Source organism: Ranitomeya variabilis, chromosome 3 (genome assembly GCF_051348905.1).
Source record: "Ranitomeya variabilis isolate aRanVar5 chromosome 3, aRanVar5.hap1, whole genome shotgun sequence".
NCBI lineage: Eukaryota > Metazoa > Chordata > Amphibia > Anura > Dendrobatidae > Ranitomeya > Ranitomeya variabilis.
Genome location: NC_135234.1, coordinates 81,436,987 through 81,456,788, shown reverse-complemented (window position 1 = coordinate 81,456,788; position 19,802 = coordinate 81,436,987). Strand labels below are relative to the sequence as shown.

The 19,802-nt window shown below is 43.8% G+C and overlaps 1 protein-coding gene across 4 annotated transcripts in view; it reads left to right on the top strand.

Annotated features, from left to right (window-relative positions):
* Window positions 1–19,802, top strand: part of SSH2 (slingshot protein phosphatase 2) — a 231,569-nt gene that overhangs the window by 162,922 nt on the left and 48,845 nt on the right. Inside the window, exon 1 of one of the 4 annotated variants that reach the window (XM_077294279.1) lies at window positions 11,430–11,898. The exons of the other annotated variants lie outside the window; for them this stretch is intronic. Coding sequence (XP_077150394.1) covers window positions 11,717–11,898 — 182 coding nt within the window. The 5' untranslated portion in view covers window positions 11,430–11,716. Of the gene's footprint in view, window positions 1–11,429; window positions 11,899–19,802 lie in introns of those variants that run through there. 4 annotated transcript variants of the gene reach the window in all.

Here is a 19,802-nt window from a genome sequence, read left to right as displayed (position 1 = left end):
AGGGGTTAACTAATATTACAGGCAGGAGCTGCGATAAACCACTCGCTCGTGCCTGTAATCCCCCGGGTGCTGAAAGGAAAGCTGGATCTGTACTTACATTGAGTCGCGGTGAGGCGCCCTCTGGTGGATGTTCTCATGAACTGCAGCCTGGGAACTTTTTCCCACGCTCCAGGTCATATGAGGACATCCACCAGGGGGCGCATCACCGCGACTGAAGGAAATGTAGGTCAATGACCTACATTTCCTTCATTCTCCGGGGAATTACAAGCACGAGCACACCGCTGCATTAGCAGGGCTCCTGCCTGTAATATTAGTTAACCCCTTCAGATGGATTACCACGTGGGACGAGACGGTTCACCAGAAGGGTATGTATCTTGTGCGTTTATTATTTTGCCAAGCGAGGGCCTGGAAATGGATTGAGAGAGCAATAAATTATTAAAACAACCGCTGTGTTTATTTCATTAAAATACTTTTAAATCATGTGTGTGTGTTTTTTTAACTCTTTCAAACAATTGGATTAATAATGGATAGGTGTCATAATTGACGCCTCTCCATTATTAATCTGGCTTAATGTCACCTTACAATAGCAAGGTGGCATTAACCCTTCATTACCCCATATCCCACCGCTACAGGGAGTGGGAAGAGAGTGGCCAAGTGCCAGAATAGGCGCATCTTCCAGATGTGCCTTTTCTGGGGTGGCTGGGGGCAGATGTTTTTAGCCACGGGGGGGCCAATAACCATGGACCCTCTCCTGGCTATTAATATCTGCCGTCAGTCACTGGCTTTACCATTCTGGCGTAGAAAATTGCGCGGGAGCCCACGCCAATTTTTTCTGCCATTTAACCCTTTATTTTAGCAGCTACAGCGCTGAAATTTTGCACATACACACTACTAACATTAGTAGTGTGGAATATGCAAAAAAAAAGGGGATATGAGATGGTTTACTGTATGAAAACCATGTCTCATATCCTGTCGGGTTTGTGCAGGAGAAATGAAAAGCCGGCAATTGAATTACCGACTTTTCACTAACACCGCTGCGTATTTCTCGCAAGTCACACTGCTGGTCCGTGTGGAATCCGTATTTTTCTCGCCCCCATAGACTTTCATTGGCGATTTTTTTTTGCGCAATACGCTGACAAACGCAGCATGCTGCGATTTTGTACGGCCGTAGAAAGCCGTATAATACTGAACCGTAATATACGGCTAATAGGAGCAGCCCCATTGAGAATCATTGTGCCGTATGTTATGCGAGTTTTATGGACGTAGTTTCTGCGCTCTTACGTCCGTAAAACACGCATGTGTGACCCCGGCCTTAGAGAGGTGCAGGAGGACTACAACCTATAGCAAGGGACATGTCCTGTATAAGGCCTTACACACACGACCATCTGGATTTGTATTATGTCACCTATAGAGATCAATAAGCTTATACTTATGTGTTTTATGTTATATAGTGACCTATAAGCCATTTCTTATGGATCCATACGGAGTATAATAATTGGCGCTATGTTCGTTCACAATTTGGGGGTAGCTCATGACAGCAGGATCTGACAGTGTTTGTTGGGAGTCTGTATCCCTGGAGAGATATGTCAGCATCGGAGACTCAAAATAGTTTAATATTTTTTTTACCAAGACTAGTTGTATAGTTACATTAGGTTTTACTTTAGAAGGAAAACCACATAATAGGTTTTTTGGCCCCGGCTTTATATTTTGTATATAGCTTTTTTTTGTGTGTGTGTGGGCGGTGGGAGTGCCACATTGCTGAATTGTACACCTCCCTAGGGCTGTAATAAAACTTTCCCAAAACTTTGAAGACCATCAGGTTTGTTTTCAATTTGTCTTTCCTACCTACTATACAACTAGCAGGGCTGTGGAGTCGGTAAGCCGAGCCTCCGACTCCTCAATTTCCATGACTCTGACTCCACCAAGATGGACTCAGACTCCACGACTCCGACTCCACATCCCTGACAACTAGTATAAACTTCATGACGAAGAGCTGATGCTATGGCTCTGTATGGGTCATGTTGGGGGTAATAGGGAATTGCTCTGTGGAAAAGCAGTCCTACTGTCAGATGTAACGGCGCTGGAACCTGTAGTTTGCCATGTCCCATTTAGGGTAAGTTCACACAGGGCGTTTTTGCTGCGGTTTTTTTTTTATGCTAATTTTCAGCTGCTTTTTACAGTACAAGCAAAGCCTATGAGATGTCAGAAATCTCATGCCATATAACAATAAAATAAACCCGGCACTCAACTTAAGGTGAATCTCATGGGATTTAATAAAGCAAGAAACGTTTCGGCCTATATGGCCTTCTTCAGTCAACGTGCTGCCCGTGGAGGCTGTGGAAAATGGAGCAGTATATACTGCCAGTGCTGGTAATCATAGAAGTATACTATGTGTGGGCTCGCTGGGTCCGGCTCAATGGAGCAAGGAGGAGGTCCTCAGTAGCCTGGGAGGAGGAGATATGGTGCACCGGCGAGTCCTGGCGACGCGGTATCCACCGCTAGTCTCATGCACACACATTGGTTTTTGTTTGATCAGTATTTTATGCTTTGCTGCGTTTTTTGGACATAAAGCATGTCACTTCTTTCAGAGTTTTTGCTGCGTTTTTTCACCCATTGACTTGAATGGGTGTTGAAAAAAACACAGCAAAAACGCAGGTATCATTATTTGCTGCGTTTTTGCTGCTGAAAATCCAAGGACATTGGCATGGACAAAGAGAAAAAAAACGCACCAAATACACAATAAAAAAATGCACCTAAACCTGCGTTTCTGATGCATCTTCTTTCCTGCCAAGAAGATCAGGTTTTGCTGCAGATAAAAAAGCAACAAAAACGCCCTGTGTGAACTTACCCTTAGGCTGTGTTCACAAGTTGCGTATTTGCTGCGTTTTTTTTTTTTCCTCTAGGCCAAACTTGCTCTTGGCAGTAAAGAAGCCGCTTACAAAAAGCAGGTTTTGCTGCGTTTTTATTGTCTCTTTTGTCTGCTGATAAAGTTTAGTGCCGCAAAAGAAACCATGATGAAACTTCCTTGGGTTCTTGCAGCAAAACCTGATAACTGCGTTTTTTTGCTGCATATTTGCACTTACTCAGTGCTTTCTATGGGTGAAAAAAAGTTGTGAAGCCGCTGAAATAATTGACATGCTGCAGTTTTGAAAAACGCTTTGTGTGCATGAGATTTCTGAAATCTGGTGGTACTGCAAAACGCAGCTTAAAATTTGCATTAAAAAAAAACTGCAGTAAAAATGCAACATGTGAACATAGCCCTAGGGTATGGCTCCACGGTCCGGAGGGGCGGCGGTGTCGCCGCAGCAGCGAAGCCGCTCGGCGCTAAGCCCCGCCCCCTTTCTGGGACGCGATGGTGCCGGATGTGTACAGTACACATCCGGGATCATCGCACCCCTCGCCATAGGGCCCTGTGATATGCCTTGCGGGGACGCTGCGTCCCCGCAAGGTGTACGGACATGCTGCGATCTGAAAAGACGCGCAGCATGTCCGGAGTCGCAGGGCCGCCGCGTGCGGGTTTCCACGCATAGTGGAGACGGGATTTCATAAAATCCCCTCCACTATGCTGGAACATCTGGACGCTGCGTGTTTGACGCTGCAGCGTCAAACAAGCAGCGTTTACTTACCGTGGAAACATACCCTTACACTGATGTGTGGAGATTAGTGAATTTGGTGCTGTGCATGCCTTTCTTGCACGCTAACTAGTAGATAATTATCACACAATTTTTATGAAATTCTGCAAATTCCCTGTGTATTAATTCACTAGCAGGGTAGTAATGAAAACTTTCCCAACATGTCTAATGACCTAGAACAATGGCGTAGTGAAATCTCTGCAGTCATGTAGAGGCTTGAGATCTCTGCACGGCACTGTTATAAGTACTGAGAACGCCCCTAATGCCAGCCGTCCTCTGGCCTATTCATTAAATATAGTGATCGTGTAACCAGCCCTAAGCTTGGGTGTATACAGCTAGCTCAGGGATATGTCCTTACAATCTAGGAAAATGTGGTTGTTCAACTAATAATAAAAAAAAAAAATTACAGCCAGTTTGTAACACTGGGTCTATATGTGGACAAAAATCCAGCAATGTCGCCATGTAACGTCCCTTCACGTCGCATGGATTTTACTTGCAGATTTCTGCAGGTAAAATTTGCAGCAGATTACCGTCCCAAGCAATTGGTTGAGATTTTACAAAATTCATACGGAAATTAAATTGACATGTGGTGTGCATTTTCCAATCTGCAGCGTATCCGTCTCTGTGGTGGTCGGTCCCGGCCAAGATGAAACGGTGGTGAAACTGCAGCATAACAAACATATCACACATGAGGATTCTCCTGCTAATTTGCAGTGAATTTTTGGACCTACCCAAGGTCTGCGTTTTTTGTTTTGCATGGAATAAAAAATGCAGCATTTACAATACCAGCAAAGTGAATGAGATTTCTGACACCGGATGCACATGCTGCTTATTTTTCCCCCTCCTTGCTATTCATAGACCTTCAACACAAGATTTATTTATTAATTTTTTGTTCTAAGATGCCCTCTTAAAGGGGTATTTCCATCACAGATATGTCCCATCTGTAGGATCCGTGGTGGGAACGGCTCGTTATAGAGGCCGCTCTTGTATTTTCTCACAATTTGAAGTGAATAATACACTTTTCACGTTACAGGCGCTGCTGCTTTTATTGTTTCTTTAGGCATCGAAGTGAGGGGTCGTGGATGTTGTATCAGCTGCTGATCATGTGCTGGAAGCCAAGGAAGCCAAGCTAAACTGCTCGTAGCACGGCTCCTCCTTCATTCTGGGGATCGGGAGCATTTCTATCAGTCCTTGGCATAAGTCTAGTTCTCATCAGCAAAGTAACGGTCTCTAGTTCTATATGCAATTCTAAGGGAAAATCTGCAGCCATAAAACTTGTACATTTTTGATGTGGATACAGCCCCTTGGGTACAGGCCCACGGTCAGGAATAGCAGCGTTTTGGATGCAGCGCACTTGCGGTGCGTTGTACATTAGAAGCACAGTGGATGGGGGTCTCTATAAATCCCATGCCCACTGTGCTTCTATTATACCCTGTGTAAACTCACCAGTGACGCGGGTTTACGAGCCGCAGCAAGTCCATTTCAATAATAGAAATGTATTGGATGCGGTAAATCCGCATTGTTCAGTGAACACGTGCGGATTTACCTGCACAGGATGTGCAGACAGATCAGTCCACATGAAGAGTAGTTGTGCAGTGACGGGAACTGTACAGAAGACCCTAATAACGGAGCAGTGATCAGCAGAATGATGATAATGGTGATGAGCGAACGTGCTCTGATGACATGTTATCCGCGTATCTTCAGTGTGCTCAGATAATATGTTTGAGTCCCAGTGGTTGCATGTTTTGTGCCTGTTAGACAGCTACAACAATGCGGGGATTTCCTGTTTGTTAGAGGGGTATCCTCACATGTGTTGAGGCTGTCTAACAGCCGCGAACAATGCAGCCGCGGGGACTCGGACATAATATACAAGCACACCCAACATACTTGGATAACACCCCAGCGTGACCTGATAGCGTTATCTGAGCACGTTCGCTCATCACTAGATAACACAAATCGAGCCACGATATATTTCCCATATTGGCACTCATCAGGAGCTGTTATCTGGGTGTGTAAGGATCCTTGGAAACTTTTAGCCCTCTCCTGAGACCGCCTGCAATTGGCTATAATCACTAGCTAAAATTGTGTCTGGCCTTGCAATTTCTTTTCCCTGCAATATTACTGCGAAGAAGAGTAGTAACTACTCTAGGATCAGGGGGACCTAACTTTATAACGTTCATATGTGCTAAAGGACATATTGTCAAAGTCTGACTAGAGAATCGTTCAGACGGCCATTTTTTATTTTTTTTTTGCTTACGAGTGCCATCTCTGTTTTTCACCGATAAAACCCCGTGGAATAGTGAATGGGGCAACTCGCATGTCCGTGTTTTTTTCCATGCAAAATTGTGGAAACAGATCCAATATTGATCCTCGTGTCTAATCCAAACCGGCAATGCAAGTTTGTGGGAAAAAAAAATCTAGACAACGCTCATATACCATCCATGCTCTGCCTGTTTTTCACAGACTGCTAGATAAGAACAGATGGATAAACTTTTATCTATGTTAACATTCCAAGAAAAACTGATGGGACTTGGACTAAATGCTGATAGTAAAAACAAAAAAAAACCTGAAACACAAAGATCAATTTTCTCATACGTGAAAATGGTCTGAATAAGCCTTAGGGGTTGCACGGCCAAAGAACGCTGTATCACGTCTATACAAGTGGAAGGGAAAATGCAAAATACCAAGACAAACAAGGCGCAAAAACTTCAGCTATTTATAGACTCGGCTCTATGTAACTTAATATATAGACGGTGGGGTGTGCTGCCCATCCATCATCATCATCATACATAATACAGCTACATCTCCAGAGCTTTATAAAATAGCAGTAAACCGATTGTTATGTGAAACACGTCAATGTAATCTGGTGTTAAGTAAATCCAGTTCAGATTCCAGATGGTGATCTTCTAATCAGCCCATGCCAACCTCTGCATGGCGTCATTGTGAAGGCTGATTGAAAGCCCTGCGCCGCATGCTCACTCTGTCGCAATGAATAGAATAATATGAAAGCCCTCGGTAGCCTGAAATGCTTTTCTTCTACAATGCCCCGCATACAGGAAACTATAAATATCCCCCCAGCTTCATATGTATACATATTGAGGTATTATTGAAAAGATTTCTGCAGATAATCGCCCTGTTCTACAATACCTGAAGAATCCTTCCTTCACTTCTCACACCATCGAGGTTCACAGTCAGAAAACCCGCTCTTATATAACATAAGACAATTGCATAAAAGGCAAACTCTTAAAGGAGTTGCATTTTTTATATTTTTTTGCTTTCAGAAACTGTACCACTCGTCTGTGTTTTGGTTAGACTCGGAGATCAGTCTCATGAAGTGGGTAACGCTGCAAAACCAAAACCAGCCTGTGAACAAAGATGGCGCTGTTTTACACATCAGACGCAACAAAGCCGGGAGAGAGCTGAGAGATATTGGCGTGACTTGCAGCCGTCGAACTTGCCCATTGGCGCACACATTTTGTAAATGGCGTCTGGTGGGTTTCTGCAAGGAATCTGCCTTGTGAACATACAGTAACTGAAAAACGATTGTTTCGTGGTCTGATTATCAAGATCTGGGTGTGTTAAAGGGATTGCCTCTTGTTGATAAATTTGAAAAGTGCTTGGAAAAACTAGCAACATTGCAATTTACTTAATAAGAATACTGTGTTATCAAGAACACAGGCATTTTTAATTCTATAGTTTCATATTAGTTACCTAGGTTACCAGCCACCTCTGCAGTGTATCAGAGGTGGCTAGCTTCCTAGGCAAGAAATGCACTCTTGAAAGTCATGCCCTGATGCTGGCTCTGCTCTAATGCTGCATATTTAAAGCTGCCTCTGCTTGAGAGAGTGCACAATGCAGACCAGCAGCGAGAACCATGCCACTGCTCTGAACTGTCAATCTTCAGAAGTACACAGTCCCCGGAAAGCAAGAAGATGAATTCTTATACTTAGTGTCCAAACCAAATACCTAGTTTTGACAGTCATCATGTGCTAACAGAGTCCCTTTAAGGTGGCCATATACTTTGATAGCTGTCGGCTAAACACTCATTTTTCTGACTCTGCTAATCATGTGTGTTCAGTGGGCAGAAGGGACCACCGCATAGCAATGTTGTGTTCCTGCAAGTTACCTGTTGCAATATCCGAATTCTCAGCATGTTGCACTTAGAGTCCAATTCTGATAATTATACAACAAAGAATTTGGATTTATGCAATTCCCTATGGGATGGACGTAATAATGTTCTATATGGGAACCAGTTTGGCCACTTCAGGAGCCAGTTTAATATTTTATTAGTAACCCAGCAATATGACCTCAGCAGAACGTTGCCCAAAAAGTCGAGATTTTTCTTGGCCTGCTACCGCTAGCAAAGGTGATGCCCACGTAAAGCTTTGTTGACACTTAAATGTGTCCAAAATTGCCGGTACCTTTCTGTTCAAGTAAAAATAAATTAAAACCATTATCACTGAAATAGCCTGAAAAGAATTTTGAATTTAAATATACAGAATATCAACTAATGAAAATCTGACGTTGCTTTTAAATTGTGGTTCAATAGAAAAATGGTAATAAACTAATGAAAATTGTCTGGACAAAAATGATGTTACACCTAGAAAAGATTGAAAATAACTTGACTTATAAGGACATGTTAAACAAAGCTGTGTAATTAACATTATAGGTGTCTACAAACTTGTGATCAGTCGATCTGCCTATTTAAAGAATGAAAAGTAGTCATTGTGCTGTTTGGTATCATGGTGTGCACCACACTGAACATGGACCAAAGAAAGCTAAGGAGAGAGTTGTCTGAGGAATTTTATAAAGAAAATTATAGACAAACATGTTTAATATAAAGGCTATAAATCCAACCCCAAACAGCTTGATTTTCCTGTTGATATAGTTTACAGTCTAAAGTAGCCAACCTCCCTCAACGAGTCCACAAGAGGAAAATCGATGACCAGTTGCCGAGACAAATAACAAATGGTAACCAAAGAGCCCAGAACAACTTCCAAAGAGATTAGAGGTGAACTTCAAAGTACATCAGTGTCAGATGATTATTATTATTATTTATTGTTATAGCGCTATTTATTCCATGGCGCTTTACATGTAAGGAGGGGTATACATAATAAAAACAAGTACAATAATCTTGAACAATACAAGTCACAACTGGTACAGGAGGAGAGAGGACCCTGCCCGCGAAGGCTCAAAATCTACAAGGGATGGGTGAGAATACAGTAGGCGAGGGTAGAGCTGGTCATGCAGCGGTTTGGTCGATCGGTGGTTACTGCAGGTTATAGGCTTGTCGGAAGAGGTAGGTCTTCAGGCTCTTTTTGAAGGTTTCGATGGTAGGCGAGAGTCTGATGTGTTGTGGTAGAGGGTTCCAGAGTAGGGGTGATACGCGAGAGAAATCTTGTCAGATCGCACCTTCTGTCGCTGTCTTGGCCATAGTGGCTAGAAGTTGAAGTCATAGAAGTTGACTGAGGAGGAATCCACTGTTGAAAGCAAATCCTAAAAAAGTGAGCCTGGAATTTGAAAAAAATGAATATTGACAAACCACAAAGCTTCTGGGAGAACATCACTTGGACAGATGAGACAAAGCTGGAGGTTTTTGGCAAGTCACAGCAGATCAATGTTCACAGGCATAAAAATGAAGCAAACAAAAGAAGAATGTACCTACTGTGAAACATGGAGGAGGCATGGCTATGTTTGCTCTGATTTGATGCATTCAGTACAGGGTGTCTTGAATCTGAGCCATGTACAATGAAATTTCAAGACTAGCAAGGCTTTTCAGAGCAAAATGTGCTTCTCGTTGTTAGAAAGCTTGTCCGAGTCACTGGTCATGGTTCTTTATAAGTGAAAACATAGCTAAAAACATCCAAGAATGGCTAAGAGCACAGCATTGGACTTTTCTGAAATGACTTCTATGATCCCTAATCTAAATCCTATGAAGATCTATGGGAGCTGAAATCTGCAGTCTGAAGAAGACACATTCACACTTCAGGCCTCATCCACACGTCCGTATTTGGTCAGTATTTTGCAGTCGGTGTTTTGTATGCCAAAGCCAGGAGTGGAACAGAAAAACTATAATTGCAAAATTGACACCTGTTCTGTGTTTTGGAGACACTACTGGTTTTGGCATACAAATACTGATGTGTGAATGAAGCCTGAGACAGCTGAAGCAGTTTTCTCACGAGGAGTGAGCCAAACTACAGGTGCAAAAGTCTCATTGAGAGTTACAGAAAAACTTTGATTGCAGCGATTTGCCTTAAAATGGTAAATATTAATTTAAGAAACCATCATATTTGTCCAGGCAATTGTCATTATTTTTTTTTTCTTTTGAACCACAATTCAAAGCAATGTCTGATTTTCGATAGTTGATATTCAGGAAATGTCTCCAAATCTGTATGATGAACTGCAAAGGTGTTTTCCCTAAAATTGTGTGATACTACCATTAGGGGCTTGTGTTAAGTGCTGCAGTTTTCGGTACTGTGGTGGCTAGGAGGGCAGCGGGGCATGGGAGCAGCACTGCAGGGCGTATTCAGGGGCCTGTGATCGCTCATCTTTGGGATGGGGAATGGACAGATTTTCATCAGTGTGCTGGATCACATTTTGGTCACTGTTAGTTTTCATCATTTTTTTTTCTGATGGATATTTCTCCAACTTCTCGCAGCAAACGGTGAAAAACGGACAGCACAAGGCCTTACTAGGTACTGGTAGTCGTCCATGTGTTGTGCTTGGTTTTTACAGCCCCGAAGACTTGAATGTGCGGTTTTGATCTGTGACTGTGATCAGAATCAGACTTGTCTTTGTTTTTTGCTCATTCAGGCTGCAAAAAAATGCAGATATGAGACCTGTCTCAAAGACTATGAGGCCACGGTCAGTATTTGGTCAATATTTTACCTCAGTATTTGTAGCCAAAACCAGGAGTGGGTGATAAATACAGAAGTGGTGCATATGTTTCTATTAGGCTACTTTCACACTAGCGTCGGGAACAACCCGTCGCTGCGCGTCGGGCCGACGTTCCCGACGCTAGTGTGGTCTCCGCCGCACAACGGGGGCAGCGGATGCATATTTCCCACGCATCCGCTGCCCCATTGTGATGTGCGGGGAAGTGCGGGGAGGTGGGGGCGGAGTTCCGACTGCGCATGCGCGGTCGGAAAAAGCGGACCGTCGGGAGCAAAAAACGTTACATGTAACGTTTTTTTCTCCCGACGGACCGCTACCATACGCCCAAACGCCGCCAAACGCATTCACCGTTTGGAAATGCGTCGCAAATGCGTCGCTAATGTTACTCTATGACGAAACAACGTATCCAGCAAAAACTTTTGCTGGATGCGGCGTTTCGCAAAAACGACGCATTTGCGACGTATTGCAGTTAACGCTAGTGTGAAACTAGCCTTATACGTTTCCTGATTGCCCCACTCCTGGTTTTGTCTTGCAAATACTGATGTAAAATACTGACCGTGGCCCGGCTAGAACTCGTATGACAGTCGGCCACATGAAAAGGTCCTGAGGGTCATTTGGACCCTTGATAGGGAAGTGATGGGTTCCCATTACTGTGCCCTCGCTTGGAGTTAGGAAATCACGTTTTACTTTGTTTCCCCCCTTTGATGGATGGCATATGCCCTGGCTAATAGTTGTCCTTATGGCTACTGATACCAAGTGGTTCGCCATATTGTGCCCTCATGGGCATCTCTGACCTCTCTGATTGGAGCTTGCAAGTGGCAATAATCTTCATTTCCCGCCATTGAGCTGACTCATTATGCCAGATCCTATGAGGGCAGCAGTAGTGGTAGTGAATTGGCCCCTCACCCTGGAGCAGGAGGTGTGAGGTGATGGTGAGCTGCGCAGGCGCGGCAGTCGGCAGCTGGAGCCGGGACGGCAGGAAGCGCAGTGTGCAGTGTGCCGGGCTCAGGCTGGCATGTCAGCAGCTCGGGGCTCTGTGCTCGGACATGTTCCCCGGCCAGCAGTGAGCGCACACACGTGTCACCGCGCACCGGCCGCTCCGGGAGCCGCCACAAGTTCCCACCATAAGTGACCTCTCCGCGGGATGTGCAGCCGGAGCACCGGGCAGGACAGCGGCCGCCGCTGAGCTTATGTGCCGCTGCGGGCAGAGCAGGGCGGGCAGCGCTGCAGGACAGGTCCCCATGACAGTGAGCAGCCAGTCACCCGGGGACGGGCAGGAAGGAAGCGGCCACCTCTGTGCCGTCTGCGGGGGGAAGATGATCCCTCACTTCTCCGAGAATGCCGTGATCTCCCAGAACACCATCAACCAGCTGTAAGTGGCCGCACGGCCGGCGATGTGCTCGGCACCGGCTGCCGGTACTGGGGACAGCCCAGATAGGGATCTGCTCCAAGCAGCAGTGATGGCTCTGGTGTCCGGCTGCCAGGATCGCTGCTCGGGATCCGGGCTAAAGTTTGGTGATCTGGGGTCTGGTTGAACCAGTAGTATGTGTAATTGATCTGTGGTCCTTAGTGATCTACTTTGGTGATCTAGTTCAGAGATCAGTGGTCTGGTTTGCTTTTCTTTGATCAATATCTTTCCCAATAACGTTTGGAACATTCATCATATTCCTATGGGGAATCCACTTATACTATAAATAGTTTTGTTTTTTTTGTTTTGTTTTTTTTAAGCTCATGTCATTTCTTTGAGGATCCTGATGGAATTTGAGCCGATCAGTGTCCAATCAGAACCCTGCAGTGCCCTTCAGGAAAAGAGAATCTCTACATTATAGATTCCTGATCTGTGGTCTGATGATCAGTAATCTGGTGTGGTGATCTGTTCCTGGTCTGGTGATCTGTGGTCTGGTGATCTGTGGTTGGCCATCCTGGTTGGTTGATAAGTAATCTGGGTCACACGTTGGAGTAACTCTATATGTGGTGGTGACAATGTACCACACCAGCGATTGTTCTGTTTTTGTTTTTTTCCAAGGATCCTCTATTCAGCCCTGATTCCTGTTGTGCCTGTGTGCTGTACCGCACTATGGGGACACTGATATAAGGGCCATCACCATGAAGTTACTTTTATCTGTTTCATCCTTGACCGTAAAAAGTAGAATAATTCAATGCTGATGAATATCCAGACAATCCCCCCATGTCCTGTGTATTGCAGGCGGCAGATAATGGAGAAGTGCTGAACTGTAGTGTGTAAAATAAAGCGATTATAGATCGGTGCAGCTACTGCCGGGGTCTTATTATCTGTCATTTACGTATTCTCCCTCCTTATGAAACATCCCAGGGAGCTTGTCCCCGGGGCACATAGTTTCATACATAGGACAATAGATCTTGTACAAGCCATCCCACTGCAGGCAATCTTATCACAAACTCCTATTGATACAGAAAGCTGCTCAATGGAAGTATTTGTTTCATTCTTGCATCCAGCAAATGTCTAGTACAACACTGAGGCACTGGATGGCTCCATGTATTTATATATGAATCCACATATGTGTGTATATAATACAGTGCAGCGTGTTTGTGTTTATAATATTAAGGGTGCGTGTATAATTACACACAAGAACACACAATGTCTGTCATGTGCAATGGGTGTATGTATAATATACCCACAAGGCCTGTGTAGCATGTGTAGTGTGTGTGTGTAATAAAAATATATGTATTATAACACACACACACACACACACACACACACACACACACACACACACACACACACACACACACACTACCTATATAGCATGTGTATAACAATATACATATACACACACGCACATTTCTTCGTTTCAGGAACTTTTTATTCTGCTGGTGTTGCCAGTGGGAACATGTAGGTCTACTATAATTTGTGTACAGCCGCCTTTTGGTCATTTATTGTACAGCACCAGCGTGTGAACACTGTAAAGTGCAATTAGTGGTCAGTATTTTGTGTGGGTTTATGGACGCTTCTTAAATGGAAGTAGCAGATTGTGTTCCCTCTTCCTGACACTTTCCTGTAACCTCCATAAATACTACCTGGAAGCTTTTCCATTACTCCACTATTTCACATGAGATGTTGTGTTTTAAACGTGGAGCAATTTTCTGCTGGACTCCTGGTTTTTTGTTCTGGAAACAGGATGTCCCGCCGTGTGACTGCTGCAAGCATCAAGGAGCCATAGAGGTGCGCTTTATATAGTTCCTATCATTTCCACTGTGACTCATGATTGGACAACCCCAATTTGGTGGGGTCCTTACATTATAATCTAAGGGGTAAGGTTTCTCCTTATGGAGAGTGACACATACCAGCTCTGGCTTGTCAAGGTAAGGAGGCTTATTCGCCGTGCAGTGCTCCTCTGGGAAATTTAGGCTCTGTGCACACGATGCGGATTTTGCTGCGGATCCACAGCAGTTTCCCATGAGTTTACAGTACAATGTAAACCGAAAACGCTGTGCACATGCTGCGGAAAAACTGCGCGGAAACGCAGCGGTTTACATTCCGCAGCATGTCAATTCTTTGTGTGGAATCCGCAGCGGTTTTACACCTGCTCCATAATAGAAAACCACAGGTGTAAAACCGCAGTGGAATCCGCACAAAAACCGCTGTAAATCCGCAATAAAGAATGTTTTTGCCCTGCGGATTTATCAAATCCGCTGCAGAAAAATCAGCAGTGGACCATTCTACGTGTGCACATACCCTAATTATGCAATTTGCCTCTTCAGGGAAAAAGAGGACTTGAACTCTATAGCGCCACCTGTTTGGAAGTAGCAATCCTACAAGTCACAATCAACCCTTTAACGAGTCGTGCAATATGTCTTAGGATAAAAGCTGAATCAGTATCTCAATTTTTTGATTAGGCTTTTACCCTAATATTGCAAGACTCGTTAAAGGGTTGATTGTGACTTGTGGGATTGCTACTTCCAACAGGTGGCGCTATAGAGTTCAAGTCCTCTTTTTCTCTGAAGAGGCAAATTGCATATTACATTATAATCTGATCATATCATGTCCTGCTGTGATCACTTAGGATTTGCTGGAGTAGCAAGTGTAATGGAGTATTGCATAGTTCCCATTGAAATCAGTGGGTTGTCTATGTAATACACAGATATGACAGGTCCAATGTGAGACATTCTCTTTTCAGCCGCTGTCTGCTGTGGCATTGGGTCCTGTCCATTACATCTGAGCACATGACAGCTTGGCATCTCTTAGGCTTTAGTTATTCTGTAGAAGTATTAACCCTGAAAGTAAAAGTGTGTAGCAGTGTAATTGAGATCTCTTGACCATTCATTATTATGGTCTTCATTTATGTGTCTGCTATAAACAGACCCCCATTTCCTGCATGGTATAAATTCTGGCTCTTGGTCCCACCTTAGAACACACTGCTCCTCTCAAGGACCTGACCTCTGTAAGGACAGTCTTCTAACATGTCCCAGTGTCCTTTTCTAACACTGTTCCGCTCTTATCTATCTTCAGCTTCCTGTTTATTTGAAAAGGAGCAGCAGATTCTTTTGTGGAATGTTTCTCTTGTTAGATACTTTTGTAGCAGCAGACTTCCTCTATGGTGGGAAAGTGTATGGTTTAGTGAGGGAGATGAAGATAGGGGCATAAAACTGCAAAAATATTGCTACTCTATCTCACTGATGTAGCAAAGGCAATCTTGTCACTTGGAACACCTCAAGGTGATTTGACAACTTGCCTGCATTTTACATAGGACTGCAGGTGTTTCTCTGTGTAGTCTAGACTTGACTTGAGGCCAGTGGGAATAAGCTGCGCTAATTGCTGAGTTTACCCAACCGCAGGCTTATATTTGTCTCTGTGGATTGGAAAGACAATACAAGCGGTGCTGTTTTACTCTTTACTTTGGCCTTGTCTGCATTCAGTATCCAGGTAACCTGCTGGTTATCTTTGTTTAGTTGGATTTTTAGGTGGCAACCTTTTGGCCAAGACAACATAGGAACACTTTGTGAGCGACCTTGACGTTCAAGCTTTCTATCCTCCATGTTCACATGTCCAGTAATCCTCAGTTAGAACGGATCCATTAGCAATAATTTATTTTATTTTTTTCTTCAGGCAGGCATACAAAGTTGTCTGATTAATGTTTTTGTCAACATATTGCTGCTGGTTCCGTTCTAAAGGATGATTACTGGACAAGTGAATGTAGCCTAGAAATTATTTTGTGGTCTCAATATGTATTTTGATATCATAATAAGAGACGTTGGTTGTCCCCTCTTAGCCAAAGCAGATAGCCAAGGCAATCATTGCTTTCTTCTCTGGGAGACCGCCATCATCTTCAGTGTTTGGTCAGCATATTATGCTTCCTTTTTAGAATGGTTTCTGGACAGAAGTTTTTGGCCTGCAAATCAGCCTTATGAAAGGTTTACATCCTGACCATCCTTTTTAATGCTAATTAAATTTTCCATTTACTGGAATGGTGATGAATATCTTAGAGGTACACCACTCTGCTTTTCCTGTCACTGTTGGGTGCTAGCGCCATTTCAACTTGTTTTAAATGTATTTTGCACTTGGGGGTCCTTTTTTGGTGGTCAGTGGAGGTCACATTGGCCTTACCCACACTGATCTAGCATATCTAGTGATGTTTTAGGCTGGTCACCATAAGCTCATGGTTAAGGCTCATACACACTAGCGGGGATCGCTGCATATATACTAAGCTCTACAGTACACCATGTGAATGGAAATATTCACTAAAAGCAATGCATCTAGGGAGAATACGTCTGTTCGTAGAGTGTTGGAGCATGCCACGTTGTATTTCTTTCCTACTGAATATGCATCTGTATGAAACTGCAAGTAAGTAAAATAGTAAAGGGTCATTCACCTAGGGGCATTATTATAGTAGCTATATTCTCGTACATAGGAGCAGTATTATAGTAGTTATAGTTACAGTAGTTATAGCTACTAATTATAATAGTATTACAGGCTGTAAGAAGCTTACAGCCTGTAAAGACCACACGGCCACCTCAACACCATTGGAGCTACTGCAACCCTCAACCTATTGTCTCCTTCCCCATAATCCTGTAGAATGTAAGCCCGCAAGGGCAGGGTCCTCTTCCCTCTGTACCAGTCTGTCATTGTTAGTTTGCTTACTGTAAGTGATATTTGTATTTTGATGTAACCCCTTCTCATGTACAGCACCATGGAATTAATGGTGCTATATAAATAAATAATAATAAATAATAATAATTCACCTCTATGGAAAACGTGCTGTTTTATACCAAGCAGTGTCCTAATGCAGCCATGTACATGACCCCTTAGATGAATTACGGGAGTCAGAAACACTGATGCAAAAGGCTGACGTTTGAATGAGGCCTAATTTGCCCAGTTTTATTGGGGTGCCAGAAAACAATATAACTGATCAAGCCCTCCGCTTCAGATTTGTGTGGTTTTTCGCACAAGGCTGATTTGCCATAGACCTGAGGTCTGGCAGGATTTAAAGGGGCACAATGACCAGACACAATAGGAAGTTGCAATGTTTTGAATCAGAGTATTTCAACGTAAACTCGTTAGATGTAGCTGGACCTCTTGGAACTTTTTCGGTTTTATTATTTTTGTCCACCTTTCCAGGAACATAAATGAACCTGGAATGGGATCCCTCAGGTTTTCTTACCCAATGGCCCGTCATAGTGTTATAGATCAGATAATATTGGAAGCCATGACACTTATGTGAGAAGAGGATTAGCAGCGTGCAGGGGTGCCACATCATTCCTGGTAATTGGCCGTATAGTGTGTCCTCTGTACACAGCCTGTCCGCTCTTTCCTTTATGTTACTCCGCAGACCTATGAGCAGAAAGTATTACCTCAAGTGCAAAGTCTAGCAGACTTGTTAATCACGTCCTGTGTTCCCGTGCTGTTTACCCGGCGAGTTGTCATACAAGACGCGTCACTTGTTAGCACACATGGTATAACTGCGTTTAGTCATGTTACATTAGACACCCATTGTAAAGTGACGTCCGGACAGCTCAGGGCTCTAGGGTTCTGTTCATGTGGGGCCAGATTGGGACAGAAATGTGATGTTCTGCTATATAATGGTGCATGTAGGTGTAAATCAGTACATCAGTGCACCCTAACAATGTCCACGCTGCACCTTAACAATGTCCACGCTGCACCTTAACAATGTCCACGCTGCACCTTAACAATGTCCACGCTGCACCCTAACAAGGTCCACACTTGTTTAACAGCTTGCTAACACCAGTCCATGAACAATGATGGGGCAGAGTGATCACCAATATGATTGTTCTGTCCACTAACAGCATTATATCCAGAGGACAGGACGATGTGCTGCCATAAAAAAAAATAATAATTTCTAGTATAATTGAGCAAATCGCTTGACAATTGAGCATTTTGCATATTTGTCTGGCGACCTTTGGACACATGTCCATCTAAGGCTACGTTCACATTAGCGGCGGGCGCCGCAGCGGCGCCGCATGCGTCATGCGCCCCTATATTTAACATGGGGGCGCATGGACATGCTTTGTGCTGCGTTTTGCGCCGCATGGCCGCAAGCGTTGGACGCAAGAAACGCATCAAGTTGCATTTTTTGTGCGTCCCAACTTTCGGCCAAAAACGACGCATGCGGCGCAAAACGCAGCGTTTTAGCGTGCGTTTTGCCGCGTTTTTGTTTGCGTTGTGCGCTGCGGCGCCGACGCTGCGGCGCACAACGCAAATGTGAACGTAGCCTAATAGCTGATCATCAAAATGCGCCATAAAACTGTATAGATGTAGGGTTTATACTGCTCCACAAACAACCAAATTCACATATTTTGGAGCATATTTCAGTAGAAGAAATGAAACACATCTAGTACTTGTGTACACAAACCTATACAAATCTCCTGTTCTTGCGGTCCTCAACCCCCTTATACTTGTCTAATATGTACAGGAACTGTCCTGGTTCCCATGCTTTGTAATGTTCCATTCACTACTTTAAATTGGGTGTTTCTTCTTAATCAGAATGCTGCCAGCACTATAAGTGCTGCACTTCCTTTCCTTTCCATCCCAGCTTGCATTGCTTCTGCATTTGCTGCACAGAACTGAAATTTCAGTACAAAGACTCAGTCCCTGTCATCGGTCTCTAAGTATAGTGATGGATTACACCTGACAACAGGCAGTGGGTAGCAAGTCAGAAGGGAGACGCCTAGTGTCAGTTATTTTTTTTGAGGGGGAAAAGCAATATAATTTTTTAAGTAAAGCAATTTGCAAACTGTTTAGTACATTACAAAATGAGCAAATTGCCTGAAAAACCAAGACCATTTGGAGAGGTTGTCTCATTGTAGTTAAACGAGTGAGAAAAAAAAAGTTCTAAATGTCATTGGTCAAAGCCGGCATCTCTTTGGTCGCTCTGGATTTTGGCTACAAATGGTTGGCATTGACCTGCTGTAACAATCGTGCATCACACCTGTAGGTGCGGAACATAATCCCGGAGGCCTCCGATTGTTTAGCATTCTGATGGCTGGCATCAGTGTTATACTACGTAGGCACAGAAAGTCTCTCCTTTTTCTATATTTTTATGTCCAGTGTCTTTTCCTTGGTTGTTATGTTTTTATGTTTATGGCGTGTGTTTTTTTGTTTGTTTTTTTTGCTGTACAGCTCACAGGTCAGCACTGGTTGTACGGGCTTGGCGAGTTGAAATTAACACTCATCCTCCAAGAGGGAGTATTTTTAGAATTTTGTTTTCAAGAAAGTTTTGCCCCGAAGGGTAACATCTATGAAAACGTCATGGAAGCAGCATTTCTGGGAACCTGTGATACTGATTAAAGCTGTGCATAAGTAAAGGTTAGACCTATTTATCCCTTGGTCTAAGTATGCATGCTATTTAGTAAGTAGTTGACAGGTCGCGGTACAGGGTTTCTAGGGGGTAACAAAAATCAAACCCCTTTTGTATCCATATAACCTCTTTTAATGAGGACTGATAAGCGCACTAGAACTTTCACGTTACCGCATAGTTGACTAGTTGGGATCAGCCGTCTGACTAATGTGTATGGAGGTCCGCAGACTCCCCAACAGCAGCCCTGGCCGCCAGCCTGAGCAGTAAAAGGTGGCATTTGCTGCCCCTGTAATTATCCATATGGCCGGCTCCTCGTGCACTTGTCCACACAGCTACGATTTGTTTTCACGTTAACCATTAACCGAATAGTCTATTTTCCCCCAGGCTGAATTGCTGAGACTTGGCCCCTAGACTGCTCGTATGCTCACAATGTTTTACGATTGTAAGCTCTGATTGCAGTTTTTCCCCTCTTTATTAACCACGC